A 13,516-nucleotide genomic window follows, 5' to 3' on the forward strand; every position below is an offset into this window, starting at 1 on the left:
TCTCGGTCTATAATATTGTAGCCAAGATTTTAATTCGTCACTTTAAAGCCAAGCATCGCAGCACTTTTGTTTGTACTCTTTTGGCTTGGCAAACTTTAGTGTAAATCACCAATTTACCGAAATTTTCCTTCCAGTGGTGGTTTTAAAAATTTGCTTCTGCTTCATGCAGACGACCATTTGTTTGCATGAAGTGCGCCCGCCCAACATCGTGCTCGAAGGCCCGTGCTGACCCATCGCGATGCTATAATTGCGGGGGTCGGCATGTGAGCCTCTACCGTGGCTGCCCTGAACGATGCAGGCCTCGGTGGAACCCCTTCCGCCAAACTATCTGGACCAATGCCATCGGTGCCAGTTGTTTGGCCATTCCCAGACTTCATGCAGACGCCAATTCATATGCATGAAATGCGCGCGCCCACACCCAACAATTTACCGAAATTTTCCTTCCAGTAGTGGTCTTAAAAATTTCGCTTTTTTCAAGTGGATAACTTTTTTTTAGTTGGATCCAGTATGAAAATTTTTCAAATCGCTGCCGTAGGAACGATTGGGTCAGCTTTCATATTTTTTAAGATTTGTAATATTATAAAAAGTGACTGTGTTTAATCTTTTTTTTACGTATAGGGCGAACATATTCCAAAAAAAAATACAAAAAAAAATACTTTCGGTCAATGTTCGTCGGTGGTCTTGAATCCGCGTGATGCTCAAGCCACACAAGCTCGACGAGAACTGCGCTGAAGAAAATTGATATTGCCTCGATGGTGTCTAGCTGTTACTGGTGAGTTGTGGTGTGGTGAAAACCGCACAGTGCTATCCAGAATGTGTGGTGGCTAAAAACAACGCTCGGGAATAAGTCTTCCATTAAAAAATACAATCTACATTTTTTTTCCCCCAAAATTAATAGTAAAAAGGAAATAAATAAAATATAAATTTAGTATTTATTTACCGTTCCTTTTAAGAACGTATTTTAGCTTTATGGAAATTATTTTTTAAAATAATATTGATTTTATAATATTAATTTTTATCAACCTAAAATTTAAATATTTCTTTAATTGTTATTTTAATTATTCTAACTATTACAAAATTTTTTTGTATTTCTTTGATTTCTGCAGTTTTCTCTTGAAATGACGGCTTTATTCTTTTAATTTTTATATATGTATATTCAGAACTTAAAAAGAACTGTTATCCGTTTTTAACATCTAGTTTTAGATAGGGACTAGTTTAGGGGAACTTAGTCGAAAAAAATCGAAAATCAAACTTTCAATAATTGATCAGCTTGACGCATAAAAGGTATTTTAATGTTTCTGCACCTAATAAACTTTATCCTTCAATAAATATAATATGTGGTGCTAAACAAGACCTTTTCACAGAAACCTGGATTGCCGGTAAAAAGACCCTCTCAAACAGTTAATTTTTGATAGGCACCTATAAAACGTTCATTGGTCCAGGTTGGCAGCCCCGATTAAATTTCTGGTATTTTTTTTTTTTAGTACGGACCTCTATTTGCCTCTCACTCACACCCATAGCTAAAAATCTTAAACTTAAATAAACCTTAATCTTAAATCTTAATCTTAAACCTCTTAATCTTAATTTTCTTGCTCCGATTTCGATAATAATTTTGATTATCGATTAAAGTTTTGATAGTTTTCATTTCATGTATCGATAGTTTTGTCTAAATTGGTTTCGTGACAATCTGGTCACATTGCTACTGACCAAAAGGAACTGCAAAACAGGAAAACAGAGCAAACGAAATCGAATTTGAAACGAAAATAAAAGCCCCAATAAGTTCTCATTTCGCGCAGTGCAGTGCCGTGTGAAAAATACGTCAAAACTGTTTTGTTTTTTAAATATTTCAACAGGTTTACGAAGCTGGACAAAATTTATGTTTTCGGCAAAACTGATATTTTTGCTACCAACTAAAGAAGCGACGTGCAACGCACACAACTACAGCTAAATCGGCAACAACATTAGCAAAGTCAAAGGCAACAGCAAAAAAGCCCCAGCACCAGCAACAGCAACAAAATATAAGAAATTAAACGGCAGCAAAGGCAAAAGCAACAACAGCAACAGTACACACACACACACACACACGGCGAAAATACAAAAAAAAAAAAAACACCACACGCCGCTAGCGCACCTCTACAGATGCAATCGAGTACGCCATAAATTGAAGTGTAGGTTGAAAATATTGCAAAGAAAAATATCACAAAAAACTTGCAAATAAAAAAAGCTAAGAACGTCAAAAAAAAGAAGAAGAAACACGCACACAAACACACACACACACACTGAGAGAGTAAGTAAGACGTACGCGAGAGCCGAAAAAGAATATTTTTTTTGCAAAAACAACGGCATATTGTTAGCGAATAATCGGAAGTAGCGGTAGCGGCAAGCAAGCAGCAAGCGATATTTATTTATATTTTTGACAGGACTGACAAGGTAAGCTTTTGTGAATAAAAAAAAAGAAATAGAAAGAAAAAAAAAGATGAAAAAACTGCATGTGCGCGTGCAAAATGTATAGTGTGTGTGTCTCTATGTGAGTGAGCTTTAAAGTGTGCGTGTATATTTGCTAATACATACATATGTATGTATGTAGTGTGCGTGTGGAGAGGGCGGAGAGGGGGCCAGATGCAGAAGAAGAAGCAGAAGCAAAAGCGGCGCATTTAATGTTCAAGCTTGTGCTTCCTCTTCTTCGATGTGCTGCTTCTTCTTGTGCTTCTTCTTCTTCTGGATGGCACAAGAAAGATTGCATAAAACAGAGAACCGAATTAGGGATGCGAGGGAGAGGAGGAGATGAGAGCGCAAAAGGAGGAGATGAGAGAAGGAGGAGGAGGAGTCACACAATTTTCCACCCAGTCATCATTGTGCATATTTGTTGTAATTGCAGAAGAAGAATAGCAAGAAGAAGAAGAAGAAGAGAACGCTTTCGCATTCCTTTTTAATTCCCTTCATTCTTTTTGTTTGTTTTTGTTCCCTTCCCTTCTATTATTTATTTTTGTTATTTTTATTTATTTTTCTATATATATATAGCGCCGCCCAGCCGACGCCGATAACCGATAACCGTGATCCGTGATCGCACCCCCCCACCCCCCACCCAAACTGTATACCCCAAACGAGGCGGCAGGACGACGAAGGACGCAGGACGAAGGCGACGGTGAAGACGGAGGCGGAGAAGGAGTCGAAGGCGAGTCAGTTTAGACACCATTCAAGTGCCGTGTAAAATGGAAATAGAAACAGACCAGTCGATCGAAGCAATGGATACCCAGGACACTCAAGAGGTCGAGATTATCACCAGTGACCTCCAACAGCAACAACAACAACAGCAGCAACAACAACAACAGCAGCAGCAACAACAACAACAACAACAACAAAATTCACCACCACAACTGCCGAAATTCAAGAATCTAATACAACCACCACTACACGCCGTTGGAGCCGCCACCCAACTGCCCAGCGAGAACGGCAACGTGCCGCCCCAACAGCTCCTGGCCGACAGTAGCTCCGCCTCGTTCGGCAATAACGATTCGGAGGCCATGCCAATGGATGATGAAACCAAGGAGGACCAATTCCGGTCCGAGACCACGTTCTCCTTCACCGTCGAGAATGTCGGGCAGCTGAAGTCGCAGCGTCTATCGCCGCCCGTCTATGTCCGGATGCTGCCGTGGAAGATCATGGTCATACCGAACGATCGGGCATTGGGCTTCTTTCTGCAGTGCAACGGAGAGAACGATTCGCCCACCTGGTCGTGCAACGCCATTGCCGAGCTCCGGTTGAAGTGCCACAAGCCGGACGCCCAGCCATTTACGCGGGCCAAGATCAAGCATCTGTTCTACTCGAAGGAGAACGACTACGGCTACTCGAACTTTATCACCTGGCAGGAGCTGCAGGATCCGGAGAAGACCTATATCCACAACAATAGTATTACCCTGGAGGTGCACGTGATTGCCGATGCACCGCACGGCGTGCTGTGGGACTCGAAGAAGCACACCGGCTATGTGGGCCTCAAGAATCAGGGGGCCACCTGCTACATGAACTCCCTGCTCCAGACGCTCTACTTTACCAACTCCCTGAGATTGGCCGTCTATCGCATACCCACGGAGGCCGATGACAGCACCAAGTCGGTGGGTCTCTCCCTCCAGCGCGTATTCCACGAACTGCAATTCGGTGACCGACCGGTGGGCACCAAGAAGCTAACCAAGTCCTTTGGCTGGGAGACTCTCGATTCGTTTATGCAACACGACGTCCAGGAGTTCCTGCGCGTCCTCCTCGACAAGCTGGAGTCGAAGATGAAGGGCACCTGCCTGGAGGGCACCATTCCGGGCCTGTTCGAGGGCAAGATGTCATCGTACATCAAGTGCAAGAACGTGGACTACAACAGCACCCGGTACGAGACCTTCTACGACATCCAGCTGAACATCAAGGACAAGAAGAACATCTATGATTCCTTCCAGGACTATGTGGCCTCCGAGACGCTCGAGGGCGACAACAAGTACGATGCGGGAGTGCACGGTCTCCAGGTAAGTCCTTGAATTCCAATTCCAACAAGTTCTGAAACTAATCCCTACCTTCTCGGGTCCACCTTTCCAGGAGGCCAGCAAGGGCGTCATCTTCACGTCATTCCCGCCGGTGCTGCACCTGCATCTGATGCGATTCCAGTACGATCCGATCACCGACAGCTCCATCAAGTACAACGATCGCTTCGAGTTCTACGAGCAGATCAACCTGGACCGCTACTTGGCCGAGGGCGAGAAGACCTCGGCGGACTATGTGCTGCACGCTGTGCTGGTGCACTCGGGCGACAACCACGGTGGGCACTACGTCGTCTTCATCAATCCGAAGGCGGATGGACGATGGTTCAAGTTCGATGACGATGTGGTGTCCAGCTGCCGGAAGCAGGAGGCCATTGAACAGAACTACGGCGGCATGGATGACGAGATCTCGTTCCACGCCAAGTGCAGCAACGCCTACATGCTGGTCTACATCCGGCAGTCGGAGCTGGACCGGGTGCTAAGGGAGATCCAGGAGAGCGAGATATCCAGTGATCTGGTGGAGCGGCTGGATCTCGAGAAGCGCATCGAGATGGCGCGCCGGAAGGAGCGCAGCGAGGCCAACCTGTATGTGTCGGTGCACGTCATCCTCGAGGAGTACTTTGAGGCGCAGCAGAAGCGACGCCTGTTCGATCTGGAGAAGACCCACCAGCGGCCGTTCAAGCTCAAGCAGAACCAGACGGTGGACGAGCTGGTGGACATGTTTGTGAAGGGATTCGGGGTGCCGCGCGATCGGATGCGCATCTGGAACATGTGCACCGCCCAGACCCAAAAGTTCCTGCACTTTGACTTCGAGGCGGAGGCCACCCGCACCATCGAACAGATACCGACCTCCCAGAAGCCGTGGGTCATCTTCCTGGAGCTGGCCTCGCCCGAGAATCCCGCCCCCCTGCCGCCCTTCAATCCCAAAACGGACGTCCTGCTCTTCCTCAAGTACTACGATGCGCGGAACAAGCGTCTCAACTACATCGGCTGCACCCAGCAGCCCCAGAGCCGCCGGCTCATCGATCTCGTGCCGGACGTGAATCGCAAGCTGGGCTTCGACCCGGACACCGAGCTAACCGTCTTTGATGAGTATGCCGACAAGAAGGTGAGTCCGCTGGTCATTCCATGTAGCTACCACTACTACTTGGGTCCCCAATTTCAGATCCCCAATCTCTGCGAGCCGATCGAGAGCGTACTGTACATACCGCAGGATCAACTGCAGGGCCACATCCTCATCTTTGAGCGGGAGAGCGTGGACGACAAGCTGGACCTGGCCACCGTGGAGGACTACTTCATGGACCTGGTCTACCGCATCGAGATCATATTCAGCGACAAGTGCAACCCCAACGAGCCGGACTTTACGCTGGAGCTATCCAATCGCTACAACTACGAGCAGCTCACGAACGCCGTCGCCGAGCGGCTGAACACCGATCCCCAGAAGCTGCAGTTCTTCATGTGCATCAACAACTACAAGGAGACGGCGGGCAATGCGGTTCCCTACACATTTAAGGTACGGATCGTAAAGGATTCAGAACGGTATTCTAATGACATCCTTTCGCTAAGCAGGGCACCGTCAAGGATCTGGTTTCGTACACCAAACAGAGCACACCCAAGCGCATCTTCTACCAGCGGCTCTCGCTGAGCATCCACGAGCTGGACAACAAGAAGCAGTTCAAGTGCGTCTGGGTCAGTGCCGATCTGAAGGAGGAGAAGGAACTGGTCCTCTATCCGAACAAGAACGACACCGTCAAGGGCCTGCTGGAGGAGGCGGCCAAGAAGATCACGTTCGCGGAGAACAGCCGACGCAAGTTGCGCCTCATGAAGGTGAGCAACCACAAGATCGTAACGGTGTGCAAGGACGATGTACCGCTGGACGCGCTACTGAAGACCAGTGAGTCGATAACGACGACGCAGGGCGCCCAGAAGACGTATCGCATCGAGGAGGTGCCGGCGGACGAGATGCAGCTGGCGGAGAATGAGCATTTGGTGCCGGTGGCCCATTTTAGCAAGGAGCTCTACAATTCGTTCGGTGTTCCATTCCTGGCCAAGGCTCGACACAACGAGCCGTACGGTGCCCTGAAGCAGCGCATCCAGAAGCGACTGAACGTCCCGGACAAGGAATGGGAGAACTACAAGTTCTCCGTCATCACCATGGGCCAAAACACGGATGTGAATGATAATACGCCGGTGGATCTGGAGGTGTATCGCACCTGGACCACCGGCCAGTTGCCGTTCTTTGGGCTGGACCACATCAACAAGTCGCGCAAGCGCAGCTCCCTAAACTTTTCCGAAAAGGCCATCAAGATTTACAACTAAAGAGGAACAGGAGGAGGAGGAGGAGGACTCTGGAAGCCCCTAAAAAAAAAAGTTCGATGGAGAAACACTGGCATTTGGCAAGCGGGTGGTAGATGGTTGGGATGGGCGGTGGCGGGTGGAGGGTTAACCGATGATGGTGGAAGGAGGCAACAACCAAGTGAGCTGAAGAGCATGGTACCATGTTCTCCCCAATACACACACACACACAACAAGCAGCAGCAGTGGCAACAGCAGCGATGATGGTCCTCCGCCTCCACACACTATTTAATTATTAAAAAGTTTGCTTAATTATTATTTTAAATTTATGTTTTTTTTTTTTTTTATATACAATCACCATACCTACTAAGTCATAAAATTATTTATTTAAAAACTCGACCATGCCCCCTCCGCCTACCAGCCACAGCAGTCACATGAACATGGAGGATACCCAACCTGCCAGAGAGCTACCATTTCCGTTTCCGGTTCCTGTTCCTGTGCTTTTACAATTTTATTGACTTGTGCTTGAATTAAAGTAACTTCAATTTAGGCTTAGGCGTTAACTACGTGTGGGTGTGTGTGTGTGTGTATGTGTGTGTCTTCTATGCTAAACAGATATATATATATATAATATAATATAATATCGGGCACAAGCTGTTGTTGCCGGTTTCCAGTTGCCCGTTTCCCGTTTCCTTTGCCGCCTGGAAACGACTGGAAGGCCGACTGCTTTTTACCGTTGTAAATAAGCGTTTGTTGGAAAAGAAAGAAAGAGAAAAAAAAACAAAACACATATGTAACAAAATGGAAACAAAAACAAAAAGAAAATTAAGAAGAAAATTATATATATATATTATACAAAATCAGCTGTAAAACAAAAAAAAAAATTAAACACAACTAAGTAACAAGTATAACTTTAAAAATAAATACTAAAAAAATAAAGAAAAGTCAAACTCTGCGCTTAAATACTAAAAAAAAACAAATGAGAGAGAAGGATAATCATAAAAAGGAAAAGAGACAGACACAAGCTAGTAAGAGAGAGACAGAAAGATGAGAATATATAACATTTGTTTCAAACAACATTATTTGTGATTTTAAAACATGAAATGATATAAAAAAAGTGTACGCAAAGGACTAGGACATCATAATTATTAATTAATAAATAAATATAATACCATGGTTTAGTGCTTTTTCTTTGCCGAATACTAATTACAACAAACGGAGAAACAGAGAAAGAAAACCATATTTTAATAATATACCATACTATGCTATTATTATTATTTATGCAGCAAATAATTCAAATTATTTATGTGTAAAAAAAAAAACAATTAAACAAATAACTGAGAACGAGCGAAAATAAAATACCAAGAATTATATTGAAAAAATGTGGAAATATCTCTTATATTTCAAATAAGTTGTTACCCATAATTGTATACATTTTAGGACAAAAACACAACATAAACCTTATTATTTTTTACAACTTGGTCTTTTACAATTTAAATTTACAAAAAACGAAAACCCAAAACTAAATACAAAATCCCTTAAAAATGTCATATGATTTAAGAAGTTTCCTAATTTTAAGCAAATCCTAACTTGAGAAAATAAATCCCCAAACTGGGAATTATCTTTATTTAAAAAAAGCTATTTGTTTTTTACTTTTTTTACATTCTTGTTTTGAAATTTTTTTAAAATTACCTTTCGGGTGTAGAAAATAAAATTTAAAATATTGTCAAGATGGATTTTTTTTTTTGGCTAATTAAATAAAAATTATCATGTACTGTTGCCGGGATCTTTCTATTGAGTGGGTGATAGTCCCTCCTCGAGTACCAGGTATGGTATATTTATATCTTAAAAAAAATAAAATTTCGTCCATATTTGTGTATTTTTTGTAGTTTTAAAGGAATATATTCTCCTCTTAATAGAATATTACCCCTATTAATAATTTAATTATCTAGAAATACATTAGGAAAAGCCTAAAAAAAAAAAAAGTTTAAAACCTCTGAGATACAAAATGATATTGGATGCATTAATGATATCCAGGAAGGATCGTTTTTCTTGGTACCCTACTTCATCTGTCAATATCATCCTTAATTTAAATTTGTTTTACTTTAAAAAATTTGTATATATATTTAAACATATGCTTTATACAGAAAACCCTTTCAAAATCTAGAAAACAGAAATCCATGGAAGAACAATATAGAAAATCATAGTAATAAAGGTTTTCTTTTTAGAAATCTCACTTCAAATACCAGGTAAGTTATAGTTGTCTCTCTATACTATACTAATATACTATACTAGGGTATAGTGTAGTATAAGGTATAGTTTATTATTTACTAAAATAAAATTTACTAAAAAAAAACAATAAAAAAAGGTATTTTCAAAAATAAGATTCGGATTTCTTTTCATCTTTCTGTTCAAGAATTGTATTTTAATAGAGGAACTTAAAAAAAAATTAAAAAATATTATATTATATATTATTTTTGTAGATATTGTTCTCTTGGAAGAATAATCTTTTACAAATACAGAAAACATAAAGAAATTCTACAAAAAATAGCTTGTGTACATATTGTATATTGAGGATGTAATTTTTATAAACCCCTTTTCTAGTACCAGGTATAGTATAGTACTCCTCCTTGTTTATTAAATAAAAGTTTAGAAAATAATGCAAAAATTAGATATTTTTAAACAAAATCATAAAATATGAAATATAGATTCTGTATCTATTGCTTTTGTATTTTTCAAAAAAAGGGTCTTTAAGGATCTTTTTAAAACAAATGTAAAAAAAGCTCCCCTTTTAGAAGAATAATCTCAAAATTCTAAAAATAAATTCTATAAAAAATATCTTGAATATATATTTTAGAAACCCCTCTTCTAATACCAGGTATGGTTAGTAATCCTGGAAGTACCTTCGTAGAACTCCTCCTAGAAGAATAATCTTTTCCAAAAATTCGAAAAAAAAAGTCCCATAATTTTCATGAAAATATCCTTTAATCAAGTCGCTTGGAAAATCGTGGGAAATAACCCTAACCTTATGTACTATTAGAGCCTAGAATTTGCGGCGTTTGAGCAACTCGGGCCGCCAGTTGACTGGATGCGACTCCTCGCTGGCCTCGTCGTCCTCCTTGTACACCTTGATGGTCTTGTCGGCCTCGGCGGTGATCAGCCGGCTGCCGGACTCGTCGAAGCACATGGCAAAGATGCCCGCCTCGCTGTCCATGGAGCCGGGCTGGACGGGCGCCTGGAAGCGCTGGAAGTTGTAGCCGGTGCGCCAGTCCCAGAAGAACATGGTGCCGTTGTCGCCGCCGGAGACCAGGACGCCATCATTATTCGCCGCCATGCAGTTGACGATGGCGGTGTGGCCGGAGATGTTCTGGACGAAGTTGCCCTCCGGACAGCGCCACTGCTTGATGTTGTCCGGCGAGGCGGAGGCGAACATGTAGAGCGACGGATGCAGGACGATGCTGCGCACAGACTTCTTGTGGTTGGTCAGCGTGCAGACGCTCTTGCCGGCGGCCAAGTCCCACAGGCGCACCGTGGAGTCGTGGGAGCCGGTAATGATCTGGGGGTTGGTAGCCTGGGCCACCACACTGGCCACCGTGTTCGTGTGGCCCGTCAGCGTGTGAACGTTGGCCTTGGTCCGCATATCCCATATCCTGGCCGTGGAGTCGCGGCCGGATGTGGCCAATACATCAATAGTGGGATGGAGCGCCAGGGAGTAGACGGCCGACAGATGGCCGTGGTAGTGACGGATGACCTTGTTGTACTCCAGATCCCAGCACTTGACCTGCCGATCCTCGCCGCAGCTGAACAGGTACGGATGCTTGGCGCTGACCGCCAGGCCGCGCACAGTGCTGACGTGGCCGGTGAGCGAGAGCTTCAGCTTGCCGCTGGCCAGGTCCCAGATCTTGATGACACGGTCCGCCGCTCCTGTGGCGAACCACTCGTTGCCCGGCTCCACGGCGATGCAACGCACCCAGCCCGAATGGCCAGAGATGACGCGGGACAGCTTCCAGGGGGCGTGCCACTTGGGCTTGGGTATGGTCGGCGCCTTCTTGGGTATCAGCTGCAGGTTGGTGGTTCCATTGCCCGGCTTGTCGCTGCCATTATTTGGCAGTGAGGCGCGCACCAGCGATGTGTGGGTCTGCCCGATGGCCATAGGTGCTCCCGGCTTCTCCACACCCCTACCATTGGGATTGAATTTTGTCAGTTGGCCGGAGCCTCCACCAGCGGCGTTGGATGCGATATCCGCACCACTGCCATCTGTAATGGCCAGTGGCTTGTCAGTTGCCGCCTTTCTGGACTCCCCACTGCTCTTTCCCGCCTTGTCCAGGACCAGTCCGTAGCTATCCCTGGCCTTGATCGAGCGCCGTAGCTTCTCCCTGGCAGGGTAACCACAATTATTCATTATTTTGCTCTTAAAATGGAAGCCTGGATTACTTACAGTTTCTCATCGATCTCCGCCAGGTTTCCCTGGTTGGAGACGAACAGGTCGTGGGTGCGCTTCAGGGAGCGGAAGATCAGCGTGTGTACGCTGTGTTTTTGTACATCCTCCATTGCCGGCTAACCTATTGCTTAGTTTATTTCCTAAAATATAAAAAAAATGCGGCTTGTTGGGAAAAGCAAACACAGGTCAGTGTGACCGTTGCAGGTTTGCGGGAAAAAATACTATCGGTTATCGATATCGATAATCAACAGCTGACTGAATGCCGGTAAGTAGTAGATTCTAAAAGTTTTTAATTTTTTTTATAAAAAACTATTAATTACTTACTGGCAGTTATAAGGAATGCACCACGAATTATGGGAAGCCTGAGACAATGCTATGGGCCGACATATAATTGCATTATATGCTTTCGAAATAACGCCAAAACCTTGGAAGCCCTCGTTCCTTTCGCCAATAAGGATGGAGCTGTCTTACCCGGGAAAGTCACATGCAAAGGATGCCAAATGCAGCGATATTGCAGCGTGGCACACTTAGTGGATGATCGCAAGGAACACGAACCACTTTGTCGGGTGCTAGCCGATCTCATGAAGTTCAAGGGGATTACCACTCCGCTTCTGATTCGAGGAAGGATTGAAGGCTTCAATCAGTTGATGCTGGTCGTCGCACAGCTCAAGTTCATTCTTCAGGTCAAGTTACAGCGCCCGCTTTTGTGGCGGGAACACATTCTGATCGATCAGCCAGCCGTTTGCAGAGTTTGCTTTAAGCTAGAACCGTCCGAAGTCTGTCTTGGATGTGGCGCAGTGGCCTACTGTTCCCCGGATCATCGCATTGATGATATGATTAGTCACGGTGAAGCCGAGTGCCGAACGCTTGCAATGATGTTCAGCCCATTCCGCCTATTGGACAGTAGACTTGGTATCAAGGAATTCAAGCCCGTAGCTGATTTTTTGAAAAGTCATCTGATAGACGCCTTCTATCAGGCCACCTCCATAAAAATTGGCAATAATCCATGGACCAGCTTTAACCAGTATGATCTCTTTAGCACATGTTCCAGCTTTAGTGGAATTGCAAGCTTGTGTTTTGCCCTAAAACACGCCTCCTTCGAGAAAGACTGTGACCAGAAACCTGTCATCATTTATGTGATGGGCGCCACTGATGACCATTTGAGATATTTCCAGGAGATGCATTTAAGATTTCTACTAACAATGTACCAAAGTATTATGATGCTAGAGTTATATTTTATTGGACCAGGACTAAGTGCGAAAAGTCCTGAAACTTATCGTGACAGAAAGTCCAAAAGAAGCGTCGTGAAGAGGTTTTATGCCACAGACTTTTCCGGATTCTTGACGACGACCAAGAGTACGGTTCCGAATTTAATTCTTCTCTTTGAACCAGACTTTCTTGATACAAACCATATGACTGAGGAACTCATTAAGCAATTACCCGTGGAGAGTAACTACTCGGACTCCTTCGACTGGCAGGAAAGCCTAACTGACATTCTTCACAACTACGGCGTTCCCATTTGTTACACTTCCCTATCACAGGCCAAGGCATTATCCGATTTTACGGCTGTGAAGGTATTGGCTAAAGGCCAGAGTATCGCCATTAAACGAACGTACAACGTTATGGAAAATCCATATCGCGAAATATTACCTCTATACAATCCCTTTACGGAGGATAACGAAATGATAGTTTATAATAACAACTACCTCGAGATTGTTTTCACTACTTTGGTTGATTAATATCCTTGTTTTGTATATTAGACAATTGGATGAGGTTTAAAAAAATGAAATAAAATATACATTTTCAAAAAATAATAAAAAAAAAATTACTTAATGATCTTTTATAAATAGAAGCTAATAAACCATAATACTGGTTGAAATATATACAAAAATGTTTAATATTTAAACAAAATAATGAAAAAATTATGAAAATAAATTATATCATTTTGATAAAATTGTTTTTACGGTTAAATTATTAATATAAATTTATTAATATAAAAAATACTTACATTTTAAACGAAAATGTCACTGTATTTGGTCATAAATGTTTTTTTCGAGGCGGTTTTCGACGCGGATTTTTAATTTTTTAAAACCAATTTTCCAAAACTTTGAATAAAAATGAGTTATAAATGGTTTTTTAAAATTATTTTCATAAAGAAGCTATAATTTATAGCCCATATCAAGAAAGTAAGCTTAGAATTGCTCCAAAATATCACTGTATTTGGTCATAAATGTTCTTTCGAGTTGAAAACTTTAAAAAA

At 43.3% G+C, this 13,516-nt stretch overlaps 3 protein-coding genes across 5 annotated transcripts; 2 read left to right on the top strand and 1 right to left on the bottom strand.

Annotated features, from left to right (window-relative positions):
- Positions 1–617: 617 nt before the first annotated feature.
- On the top strand, positions 618–8,152 carry Usp7 (Ubiquitin-specific protease 7). Of its 3 annotated transcripts, XM_070277698.1 has the most exons (6): positions 618–772; positions 1,854–2,430; positions 3,022–4,508; positions 4,579–5,628; positions 5,686–6,033; positions 6,090–8,152. In XM_070277698.1, the coding sequence occupies exons 3-6, from the start codon at positions 3,213–3,215 to the stop codon at positions 6,837–6,839; spliced, it is 3,444 nt and encodes a 1,147-aa protein (XP_070133799.1). In that variant the 5' UTR covers positions 618–772; positions 1,854–2,430; positions 3,022–3,212; the 3' UTR covers positions 6,840–8,152. The 3 variants fall into 3 exon arrangements, with proteins under 3 accessions (XP_070133799.1, XP_017109392.2, XP_017109393.2); XM_017253903.3 differs by lacking the exon at positions 618–772 and having other exon boundaries at positions 1,687–2,430; XM_017253904.3 differs by lacking the exon at positions 618–772 and having other exon boundaries at positions 1,687–2,168.
- A 1,629-nt stretch (positions 8,153–9,781) lies between these two features.
- Tango4 (transport and golgi organization 4) lies at positions 9,782–11,458 on the bottom strand. The gene is made up of 2 exons (XM_017253885.3): positions 11,254–11,458; positions 9,782–11,191 (listed from the first exon to the last, which is right to left on the bottom strand). Exons 1-2 carry the CDS (start codon positions 11,364–11,366, stop codon positions 9,859–9,861), a joined length of 1,446 nt encoding a protein of 481 aa, XP_017109374.2. The 5' UTR covers positions 11,367–11,458; the 3' UTR covers positions 9,782–9,858.
- Positions 11,452–13,069, top strand: LOC108133818 (uncharacterized). The gene is made up of 2 exons (XM_017253890.3): positions 11,452–11,521; positions 11,587–13,069. Exon 2 carries the CDS (start codon positions 11,610–11,612, stop codon positions 12,993–12,995), a length of 1,386 nt encoding a protein of 461 aa, XP_017109379.2. The 5' UTR covers positions 11,452–11,521; positions 11,587–11,609; the 3' UTR covers positions 12,996–13,069.
- The last annotated feature ends 447 nt before the right edge of the window (positions 13,070–13,516 follow it).

The sequence above is a fragment of the Drosophila bipectinata genome, chromosome XL (genome assembly GCF_030179905.1).
Source record: "Drosophila bipectinata strain 14024-0381.07 chromosome XL, DbipHiC1v2, whole genome shotgun sequence".
Taxonomy (NCBI): Eukaryota; Metazoa; Arthropoda; class Insecta; order Diptera; family Drosophilidae; genus Drosophila; species Drosophila bipectinata.